This window comes from Schistocerca piceifrons, chromosome 7 (genome assembly GCF_021461385.2).
Source record: "Schistocerca piceifrons isolate TAMUIC-IGC-003096 chromosome 7, iqSchPice1.1, whole genome shotgun sequence".
Taxonomy (NCBI): domain Eukaryota; kingdom Metazoa; phylum Arthropoda; class Insecta; order Orthoptera; family Acrididae; genus Schistocerca; species Schistocerca piceifrons.
Window position 1 is genome coordinate 322,113,035 of NC_060144.1, and position 12,624 is coordinate 322,125,658.

General features: G+C 39.8%; 1 protein-coding gene across 5 annotated transcripts in view; it reads left to right on the plus strand.

Annotated features, from left to right (window-relative positions):
• Nucleotides 1–12,624, plus strand: part of LOC124805364 (importin-11) — a 176,231-nt gene that overhangs the window by 147,655 nt on the left and 15,952 nt on the right. For all 5 annotated transcript variants that reach the window (XM_047265914.1, XM_047265912.1, XM_047265917.1 and 2 more), the window contains exons 17-18: nucleotides 7,308–7,465; nucleotides 7,597–7,689. In XM_047265914.1, coding sequence (XP_047121870.1) covers nucleotides 7,308–7,465; nucleotides 7,597–7,689 — 251 coding nt within the window. The remainder of the gene's footprint in view (nucleotides 1–7,307; nucleotides 7,466–7,596; nucleotides 7,690–12,624) is intronic.

The window sequence follows — 12,624 nt, forward strand, 5'->3', positions numbered from 1 at the left end:
GCAGCTGTGACTTATTAAACTGATAGTTCGGTAATTTTCACATCTGTCAACACCTGCTTTCTTTGGGATTGGAATTATTATATTCTTCTTGAAGTCTGAGGGTATTTCGCCTGTTTCATACATCTTGCTCACCAGATGGTAGAGTTTTGTCAGGACTGGCTCTTCCACGGCCGTCAGTAGTTCCAATGGAATGTTGCCTACTCCGGGGGCCTTGTTTCGACTCAGGTCTTTCAGTGCTCTGTCAAACTCTTCACGCAGTATCATATCTCCCATTTCATCTTCATCTACATCCTCTTCCATTTCCATAATATTGTCCTCAAGTACATCACCCTTGTATAGACCCTCTATATACTCGTTCCACCTTTCTGCTTTCCCTTCTTTGCTTAGAACTGGGTTTCCATCTGAGCTCTTGATATTAATACAAGTCGTTCTCTTATCTCCAAAGGTCTCTTTAATTTTCCTGTAAGCAGTATCTATCTTATCCCTAGTGAGATAGGCCTCTACATCCTTACATTTGTCCTCTAGCCATCCCTGCTTAGCCATTTTGCACTTCCTGTCGATCTCATTTTTGAGACGTTTGTATTCCTTTTTGCCTGCTTCACGTACTGCATTTTTATATTTTCTCCTTTCATCAATTAAATTCAATATTTCTTCTGTTACCCAAGGATTTCTACTATCCCTCGTCTTTTTACCTACTTGATCCTCTGCTGCCTTCACTACTTCATCCCTCAAAGCTACCCATTCTTCTTCTACTGTATTTATTTCCCCCATTCCTGTCAATTGCTCCCTTATGCTCTCCCTGAATCTCTGTACAACCTCTGGTTCTTTTAGTTTATCCAGGTCCCATCTCCTTAAAGACAGTCGATGTGTCTTAAATGTTCCGGAGTTCCAGAAACAAGTAGAGGGTTTTGCAAAATTTTAAGTGATTGTCTCTGCAAAACTTTACATAAATTTGAGACTGCATTGAACGTATCGTCTAAAATCACTAAACCTACAATTAAATTGGAATTCGTCATTTCTAACAAAATTCCTCCAGCTAAACTTGTTAAATCCACGCTGTCCTTGTGTATATGTTCACATGCTATTATAATGGACTTGTAGGTTAGGAAAATAGCATATACTGTGCGATAGGTACTTAACCATCAGATGTCAACAGCTTCGGGTATTTTTAAAACAGGTTGCTCTAAAGCACACTGAATTTCATGCAAAACATTTTCTCGTTTGGAAGAACCATGAAAAAGTATGTGAATGTCTTTAACAACATGTAATGTGCGTTTTATAATGGGGTGTTTATTCCTAGAGTTGATGGCAGCAATTGACAAAACGTGTGCTCTACATTCAATGTATGGCAGCTTATGGCCCTTCCTCTCTGACAACTGAGTGTGGACTCTGAGATAGAACCACTAAAATTAGCAGCACCGTCGAAAGAACAAGATAATAAAAGAAGTCTTCCGAAGTAAGAGTGATTTCTGGTGTGCAGCAGGGGAGTGTCATAGGACCGTTGCTATTCACAATATACGTAAATGACCTTGTGGATAACATCAGAAGTTCACTGAGGCTTTTTGCGGATGATGCTATGGTATATCGAGAAGTTGTAACAATGGAAAATTGTACTGAAATGCAGGAGGATCTGCAACGAATTGACGCATGGTGCAGGGAGTGGCAATTGAATCTCAATGCAGACAATTGTAATGTGCTGCGAATACACAGAAAGAAAGATTCTTTATCATTTAGCTACAATATAGCAGGTCAGCAGCTGAAAGCTGTTAATTCCATAAATTATCTGGGAGTAGGCATTAGGAGTGAATAAAAATGGAATGATCATATAAAGTTGATTGTCAGTAAAGCAGATGCCAGACTGAGATTCATTGGAAGAATCCTAAGGAAATGCAATCTGAAAACAAAGGAAGTAGGTTACAGTAAACTTGTTCGCCCACCGCTTGAATACTTCTCACCGGTGTGGGATCCGTACCAGATAGGGTTGATGGAAAAGATAGAGAAGATCCAACGGAGAGCAGCGATCTTCGTTACAAGATCATTTAGTAATCGCGAAAGCGTTACGGAGATGATAGATAAACTCCAGTGGAAGACTCTGCAAGAGAGACACTCAGTAGCTCGGTACAGGCTTTTGTTGAAGTTTCGAGAAGAAACCTTCACCGAGGGTCAAGCAATATATTGCTCATTCCTACATATATCTTGTGAAGAGACCATGAGTATAAAATTAGAGAAATTAGAGCCCACACAGAGGCATACCGACAATCTTTCTTTCCATGGACAATACGAGGCTGGAATAGAAGGGAGAACCGATAGAGGTACTCAAAGTACCCTCCGCCACACACCGTCAGGTGGCTTGCAGAGTGTGGATGTAGATAATAATCTGTCGTAAGAAAATTTTCTTGTTTTTAGTTCAGTACCAATTGCTGTAAATATGGATTCAGCTGAAGTGCTTTTCAACTCAACGAGACGTAAAAACCTTTCCTTCACTTCAAACGATGGAGACGGTGCAACATATCTAACTACTAAAGACAGTTCACTTTGGTTGGAAACATTTGTAGATACATCTGCCATTATGAAAAATATTTGTCATATTGAAGTGTTTCGTCTTGAAAGTCTAAAGACTCTCCCAAACAAGTCAACAATTATGATGCAGTATATTGACTAAGATATGTGGACCTTTCACTCTGAAATTTTAACCACTTTTCAAGATTAGTGTCGCTTTTCAGTACTACCTTACCAATTAGAGGTTCATATTTTGTTATGTGGGGTATTTCTTCCTTACTAAGGAAATACAGACTTCGAATTAACAATGACAGTGCTTGGCGGTTTAAAGCGTTTTCATTTTCATTTTGTTTAAATATCTGTGTGTGAATTGGAGTGTTAACCACTGTAACCTACAATTTTCTAGTGCAACGGCTCTTGCATGTTTTTCTGAGTTGGCGTGCTTTTCTAGTTTTCTCGTGCTTCTGGTAGCTTTTCTAAATTTAGTGAAAGGTATAGAAATGAACACTCCTCATGTTTTTTGTAGAGCTTCGATATCGTTTTTTAAACGTATTTCACACAATTTGCGGAAAGCCCCACCCCGCTGTGATCAAAGTACAACCAATTGTACTTACATTCCCATTTTTGCTGATACTTAATCTCGCGATCAATACTTTGTTTAGAATTGCAATTTACGGATGGGCCAGAAATAGCACATTTATCGTTTGAAAACTGTGGAAGGGAAACTGAAGACTTGGTAGACCTATGCAGTTCATCGTCACAATCACTAGCACTGCTTTCAGTAGACTCACACTTGTCTTTGTCTTTTGCCATACACTGTCTTTTATTAGAAAAGAAAGAAATTAAAGTTTGTTGTTTCGACATTGTATTTCGGCACTAACACTTCTTTTTATGTTATAAAGTGACGAAGACTGCATATAGTACACTACATAATCACATCACACTTCCATAGTAACCTGTTGACTGACTGTTACAACCTTACAACAGTTTCAACAATGCGTTGAGTTTTTATACAACAATGAAAGCTTAGATTATACTCGTAGAGCAGTGTTGCCAAACTTCCCACTCATGGTGGAATCTACCGCTTCTTTAGGCAAAAATTTTGTATCCCCATTGACTCTGCGAAAATCATTGTCAAGTGTGAACAAATATTTGGTTTGAGCCTTGGGCTCATCGATCAGGAAAAATCTAGGTGGCTATTAAATCTTGGAACTATTCCCAGTAATGCAATAAAAAATTAAAACAATCTTTTATAATGTCAGATGCTACTTCCAATTCCGTAGCAATACCCGGGGACGTGTTTTATTCTAGGGGCAAATAAAGTATAGATACGAGTGGCGGATAACAATAAAGTTCGCAGCGAGGGTGGGCTGCGTAGCTAAGGGTTTAGCTTACACGTTAGGCCAATTGGAGGTACGGTGAGGGTAGACATGAGAAAGGAAAGGCTGACTTATTCCACAATCTGCATTGCCAATACACCTTGCAACACTTAGCTTTACTGCACACTTATTATACAACAGCTGCTAATTTGTTGGTGTTGGCAATGATAATGATAATAATAGTAATAATAATAATAACCCCGTGGAGGCCCGGGAAAAGAATAGGCCTCCGGTATGTTCTGTCAGTCATAAAAAGCGACGAAAAGAACAAACCACTAATAGGGCTAACCCCCCTTTTAGTGTGATTACTTGGTTCAGGACAGAACTAAAGAAGCCTCGGACAAGCGCCGTCATGGTCGGGGATGACGCTTGAACCCTATGCCCGCCCACAATGGTAACGACACTGCTAGCCAACTGGAAAGTAATTTAAATCCAAGTAGAGGTGTTTTGCAGGATATGCTTCCTGCAACTACCCTAGAAGGAAAACAAAGACAGAGATGGTCAGATGAAGTTAATCGACACCTCATGTTCTGCTATTACCAAGCAACAAACCTAGGAACCAACACAACTGGACACAGATCACAAGTATACACAACATTTATTACCAGATAACCAAAATTAAAATTTTTAACAGAACAACGACTAGCTGATCAGATCCGTGTAATAATCAAAAATAACAGGATACCCCAGTCAGAATTAGAAAACATCAAACAACAAGTACAACAAATACTGGAACAAAATAATGTATAATCAGAAGAAGAAGAAAATACAGTAATGGACTCAAACATCCCAGAGCAAACAAAGAAAGACCAACACGCATCAATTAAACAATCAGAGGAAAACAAAATCTTAAGACAGCAACCAGAACAAGCACAAATAGAACACGAAGTGACACACATGTTGTTGAGGTTCTGGAGGAAGGTGAATAAGGTGTCCTCACCTTCAATCCACATAGCAAAGATGTCATCAGTGAATCTGAACCAGGTGAGGGGTTTAGAATTCTGTTGGAACCTTAACAACTTCTCCCCTATTTGCTTCATCTGGTCCTACTCAACCCAACAAGCCACCTTCCTAGATGTTGACCTTCACCTCGAAGGTGGCTACATCAGTACCTCCGTCCATATCAAACCTACTAACCACCAGCAATACGTCCACTTCGACACTTGGCACCCATTCCATACCAAGAAGTCCCTTCCGTACAGCCTAGCCACCCGTGGTCATCGCATCTGCAGTGACGAACAGTCCTTCTCTAAATATACCAAGGGTCTCACTGAAGCCTTCACTGACCGTAATTATCCTCCCATCCTTGTACAAAAACAAATCTCCCATGCCTTATCTTTCCAGTTTCTCACCACCTACCAAAGTCCCACTATCCAGTCACAGAGGAGCATTCCCCTCCTAACTCAGTACCATCCGGGACTGGAGCAACTGAATTACATTCTCTGCCAGGGTTTCGATTACCTCTCATCATACCCTGAAATGAGAAATGTCCGACCCACTATCCTTCCCACCCCTCCTACGGTGGTATTCCGCCGTCCACCGAACCTACACAATATACTCGTCCATCCTTACACAACCCCTGCTCCCAATCCCTTACCTCATGGCTCATACCCCTGTAATAGACCTAGATGCAAGACCTGTCCCATACATCCTCCTACCACCACCTACTCCAGTCTGGTTACTAACACCACCTATCCTATCAAAGGCAGGGTTACCTGTGAAACCAGTCATGTGATTTACAAGCTAAACTGCAACCACTGTGCTGTGCTGCATTCTATGTAGGCATGACAACCAACAAGCTGTCTGTCCGCATGAATGGCCACTGACAAACTGTGGCAAAAAACGTGGACCACCCTGTTGCTGAACACGCTGCCAAACATGATACCCCTCATCTCAATGACTGTTTCACAGCCTGTGCCATATGGATCCTTCCCACCAACACCAGCTTTTCTGAATTGCGCAGGTGGGAACTTTCCCTACAATACATCCTACGTTCCAGTAACCCTCCTGGCCTAAACCTTAGTTAGTCACTGTCCTCACCCATCCAGCCCCTCTCTGTTCCCATTCCAGCACTACACAGCCATCATTTCACCGCCACACCCAGTCTTTTAATTCTTTTTATTTCTCTCCTTTCCACTACTTACCCCTTCCCCCCTCCACACCTTCTCTCCTGACGTCCGTCTAAACTGCAACAGTTCACTGTCCGCCACCCCCACCATACTAACCATCCCCCTCCCCGTCCCAGTCTCCTCCTTACCCCCACCCAGTCGCCACTCCCATCATGCACTGGTGCTGCTGCTGCTCGCGCCGTAGTTTCAGCTCTCTGAGACTGCAGACGTGTGTGCAAGCTGCGTTTGCGTGTGTGTGTGGTGTGTGTGTGTGTGTGTGTGTGTGTGTGTGTGTGTGTGTGTGTGTACTGCTGACAAAGGCCTTAATGGCCGGAAGCTATGATTGTTGAATCTTTTTATTGTGGCTATCGCTATATGGTGAGTAGCAACTTTCCTTCTGTGGTATTATTTTTTTCTTTCTAAATTTACATAGTGTATATGGTGACGAATATCAAAATTATCAATTAAAACTGTAATCATACCATAAATGTATTGTATTGTACAACTTGGCAACAAAGGAGCAGGACATGTAATTTGATAGCCTCAGTAAATAAAAATAAATAAAAAAAAACATGGGACTGTTATTACACAAAAGGAACTGCCAAATTGACACTGCTGAAAAACAAAAGAACTGACAAAACTTTTCTGCAAGTTAAGAATTCAGACAATAATTTTTTGCTTTCTCAGAAACTTCATACAAGTAAGTAATGCTTGGTGCAAAATAAATTAGGGTGAGCAGAGTGGAAACAATAAACAATGATTATGATAAGGGACCACTTGCCAGTCACTGATTTAATAAGTAGTGCATAGAAACATATAGCTAGTACATATATTTCAATATCTTAAGAGTTTTCATGCTTTTTATAAACACACACATGCTGTAGATTTAATTCACAGGTATTGAATCACTGGAATAAGGAAGATGAGTCCAAATCTCCTGTGCTAAATCACCAAAGCACTGTATATTGTTTTGCAGAGCTGGTTGAGTTAAAGCACTGTGTGTTACCTTTTAAACACATTATCTGTGTCATTTTCTCCTTAATGACCACGTTGTACTACACATACCTGTACACAATCCTATATAGCTGTTGACCATGACTTTTTGATATAACACAGCCTCTCTTCAAGAAGTATTACCTGAAAACACAGTCAGTCTCATGTATATTTGATAATGTAGTATGTATCATGTACACTAGGTAGTGTTAACAAGATCCTGCAAAGTATGTCTAAATGAGATGAACTATATGCCACATGGACATCAACAATATTTAGTTGCAGTTTAACTTTGTGCAGTTCTTAATTCACTTATGTGGCTGTCCAGGCAGTGACCAAAGTTGCTGATTCATTGAGGCAATCACAAGAGGCAGTTCTAGACAAAATGTTGGATGTGTGGCTGGACAAAATGGCACTAGTTACCCAACTGGAGCGTAGGAAGCTCTTGGGCCTGGCACTGGCGTCTTTGCTTACTGCAGGTTCTAGGTACATATTACTTTTTTTTCTACTTCATTTCAGTTAGTGTTCATCTTTCTGTTGTTATAATTTGAGGCTCATGTTAAGTTTATGCCAAGCCACTAACTCTGATATATACATTTTTTCTTATGACTGTTTAGGTCAGTGCTTGACAGGTTCTGTGGTGTTCTGTTAAACATAACAGAAGCCCTAAATGATGTTATGAAAGTTGAAGATACGGGTAGACAAGTTGAGTGAGTATTATTTTTAGTCTGTTTTGTGAATAATCATTATTTTCATTTATATCAGGACATTAAATGTCTAACTATATCAACTAGTATTGTATTGAATATTTGAACAGATTGTTCATATCAGAATGAATAATATTATGAGTCTTGCTATTTCTGGAATTAAGAATCAAGGTAATTACACTCTTTCATAATAATAATAATAATATATTAAAAAGGAAAACATTTCCTATGTTCTGCAAAATTGCATTTATTTGGTCAAGAACCAGCTTTCGGCTTCTTATGCCATCTTCAGATAACAACTGAATTTCACAGACAGAGGTAAACATGTTGTGCGACAGATATTGTTTGTACAGAAGATACAAAAATGACCAGTTGTTTACACAGGAAAATATTACAAAAATTACATTAACTAAAAAGGGGATAAACAAAGTCTTATACAAAGATACATACAACAAATGATGAGAAATAAAATGAATTTACACTTTTAATCTAGTATTTGGTCCCCCCTTCCCTCCCTGAGTGTTTAACTTCACATTCTACATGATATGGACAGTTTTCTGCTAAAAGTTATCAGGAAACATCAAATCTTATCTTATCAACTTATCTGATATTCACATAGCCTAATTGCCACAGCTCTGCCTGGTGGACCAATATACATTTTTCACACTGCTTGCAAATGATTTTATGCACACCAGTATGTGCCAAAGGTTGCATTTTGTCTTTACTATTGAATAAAATTTTTTGTATGTTATTGTATTATGAAAATGCGGGTCTGTAGTTGCAACACTTTATAATGTTTTTGTAAGATTGTCTGAAATGTTGCCAACATATGGAATTTTGCACCAGGGAAGTAGTGCAGTTGTATTCATTTTCTTTTTTCGTAGAATATTATCAATCAGGGCAGAACCATAGCCATTGCTGGAAGTGATTTGTTTGATGGTTTGTATTTCTGTTTGAGAGGGTGATTTGTATAATGGGACAGATATGAGGCAATTCACCACTGATTGGAAAGCTGCATGTTTGTTTGTGTGTGGATGCTGGGAGCTTGCAGGGATTGCTTTATCAGTAGCTATGTTTTCTCTGTAGTTGCTAAATGTGTTTTCTTGTACTAATATCTATATTGAAGTCTACAAAATACATAGAAGAGCCTCCTGGTTCCTTTGTAAACTGATTGTTCCTATGTTGAGAGTTTAAATGCTGTAGTAACGTATCTAAGTGTCCAGTGGTACTGGTCCACAAGCACAACACTTCTGTTTGCAACATTCAGTTGTCACTTGAAGATAGCCTGAAAAGCCAAAAGCGAGTTCATGACCAAATAAATATAATTTTGCAGAATATTAGGAAGTGTTTTCCTTTTTCATATTATTATCATGTTCTGCCAAGCACTGATGGAAAATTCACTTAGTGTTATATCTTATACAGATTGTGGAATTTGCTAAATGACATAGTGCTGCACAGAAACATAAAGACAAAGTTTTACTTTCAGACCCACTGAGAAAAGGAAATAATAAATGAGAGAAGTATGAAAAGAAATAAATTAAATCCATTCATAACTTTGCAAGAAAATTTAGAGAAATATTGGTAACACCACATAAAAATTTTCCCCCCGTGATTGTTGTTAAATGAATTTCATTTTGTTGTATTTCCATTTTCAAATATGCACAACTCCTCACAGTGCCCATGCCTTCTGCATAGTTCATGAACTAAACAATTTAGACATACAGCATTGTAATCATAATGTTGTTGGTATCAGACTCTAAGGCATAACAACAGGCAAAATACAGTAACCAGTATGAGTTGTTGCAGGAAGCCAAACAGTAGCCCATAGTACAAAAGCATGTAACTGTTGTCTGTTCAAAATATTCTGGGTTAATTCTTAGGAAGTTCAAATTTTAAAATTATGAGACAGAATTGCTTTCCGGCACTTATCTTCAGGAGGTGAAAGTTTTAGCGCTGCCAATGAGACAAATATGAAAATACACTAAACTTTTCTAGATTTTGGACCTATTAGTTCATTTCCTGGGGAGGAAAGAGGGACAAGTCGTGGAAAGTTAACAAACAAGGACAGATTACTCAGAGCCCAGGATGTGGTGAGGATGAGAGGAGACAAATATGAAACGTGAGGCATCAAAAAGAGTTGGTCAGAGATAGGACATTTGTGACTTCTGGACCAGTTACAGTCCAGAGACAATGACAAAGTGAAAATTAAAGCTGGATTACATGGATTAAGAAGAAGAGAAATGAAACTAATAGTGCAATTTAGAACTAAGAGGAAAAGGATGTTAGGGGACAGGAGGCAAAATTAAAATGTGAAAGCAGTAAAGAAAGTAATGAAAGAGAGAAGAGGAGGTGGATGGAGGGTGTACGTTATCAAAAGATGGGTCCACGATGGTGTCAGAATGTAAAGGATATGTTGAAGGGTAGTTTCCCATCTCTGAAGTTGAGGAAAACTTGTACCAGTTGAGAGAATCCAAATAGCCCTTCTGGTGTAGCAGCTGTAGAGAATATTCAGCAACTGGGTACTGGATTTCCACAAAGTGAACTGTTCTTCCTGAGATCTTGCGAGTTTTCTCACCATTATGGATTAATGGTATTCTTTCGCTTGTTCAGCACATGATTGATTATTTATTCTGTGCCCAGTCATTCGTTCATCCACTTTAGAGGTGAACTTTCCTACATAAATCACTTTGCAGTGAACACTTATTCTGAACACTATGCATGGTTTCGTAAGTTGCCCTGCTTTTGGTGTTCGATTATAGCGGTAGGGCTGGAGTAGGTGATAGTGATCCTGTGTGTAGCACGATTTATAGTTTGAGTGATTGCAAGGATAGGCACCTGGGGGTAGAGATAATTGTGTGGAAATTTCATACAGTTTGACAAAGATGTTACGGAGGTTGAAGATAACAGAAATTCCCAGTGGGATGCCACGGGGCAGATAATCAGGAAGAGAGTAATGCATTAAGGCATTCAAGGCCTGGGTGATAAGGGAGGGGCTTTTGTGTTTTTTGGAAATGGGGCCTTTATCAGTCAGAGTGTGATAAGCTGGAACAGTTTGGGAGATTTGTTTGTGAATAAGATCTGTGTGGTATTTGCAGGAGATGAAAGCGTAAGAAAGGTTGTTGGTGTAGATGTTGAGGGATTCCATAGTGGAGCAGATGTTTGCTGTGAAGGCATGGACTGTAGAGAATGGACCATTTAAAGCGTAGGTTAGTAATTGTTGCATATTAGTTGGTTTTATATGGACTGACATGTAATGTAGGCTTCAGTTAGGTGGGGGTCAACTTTATGGAAGCCTTTGTTGGATCTCCATCTACATCCATACCCTGCAAAACACTGAAGTGAAATGCATGGCAGAGACTATTTCCCATTGTATAGTTATTTGGGTCATTTCCCATTCCAGTTGTGTGTGAAGAATGGTTCCTTAAACACCTGTATGTCCACTGTAGTCTGATTTTGTCTAAGTGATCCCTCATCATCATCATCATCATTTATTGCCTTATCGGGCCTTTAAGGCCTACAGCAAGAAGAACAAAAGGAAAAGTAAAGACAAAAAGACTTACAAAAGTACTCTATACAGTAGTAAAAGTTACATATGTACATTACAGCTTAAAGAAAAACGAAAAAATAAACAGGGCATTCAATCAAAGGTTTAAAAGGCAAGAGGGATACATTACAGAAACAAAAAAACAAAAAAAACAAAAAAAAAAAAAAAAAACACACACGCAGTGTCTGTCAATTACACGAGAGGAGGGAGCTGTTGCAGATGGCAGTCCATCTCATCCGGTCGTTGGCGTCCTCCTCCACGGCTGCTGGTTCCACTTCTTTCAGGATCGTTGTTATCCTATCCTTCCATCGAGTTCTTGGGCGTCCTCTAGGGCGTTTTCCTGTGGGTTGAGAGTGGAGGACTCTGTTTGGAAGGGATCCGTCTGCCCGTAGGATGTGGCCAAACCATTGGAGTCTCTTCTGCGCCAATATTCGTCCAATGTGTGGCTTTCCATACCGCTGGTATAAATCTTCTTTTTTTCTTCGTTCCCATTTACCTTCCATGGCATTGTAGATGGGTCCATATATCTTCCGAAGTACCTTCCTTTCAAATGCACATATTGCTTCTTCTGCTGTTGCTGATGTTGCCCAAGTTTCACAGCCGTATAAAAGTACTGGTCTCACCAGTGTCGTGTATAGGTGGATCTTGTTCTTCTGCGATATCAGCCGAGATCTGAAAAGATTGTTCAGGCTAAAGAACATGCGATTAGCATTTGTTATACGTTGCTGTACTTCTTTCGTTACTTCACTTCTATTTGTTAGTATGGAGCCCAGGTACTTGAACTCTTCAACTCGTTCGAAGGTATGCCTGTCGACATCAATGGAAGGAGGGAGATCTCGGCGGCGTGATACAACAAGATATTTAGTTTTTTCCTCGTTCACCACCAGCCCAATTTTCTCTGCATTGTGGAGGAATCGGGAAGTATCCCTGCGTACTTGCTCTAGAGTGTCGCCAAGGATCACAACATCATCAGCAAATGCCAAGATTGTGTCTGCTCCCACCATCTCCATCTCTCTGGTTCGACAAGTGTCACGGCTTACTTTTTCCAGGGCCAAATTGAATAATATTGGCGCCAATGGATCTCCTTGTCTCAATCCATTTTGTATACTGAATGATGGTGATAGTTGATTACCAAACCGCACTTGGGCCGTAGACTGAGAGTAGCAAGCAGCAATTAAGCGGGTGTATTTTGATGGGATGCCAAGTTCCTCTAACGTTTCCCATAACGTGGCGCGGTCAATGCTGTCATAAGCTTGTCGAAAATCGATGAAGATGAGGTGTAGATCCTTATTGAATTCGTAGAATTTTTCTATCAACTGCCTCAGAGTAAATATGTGATCAATTGTCGATCGTCCAGCAACGAACCCACATTGATAGGTCCCTACAATTCCTTC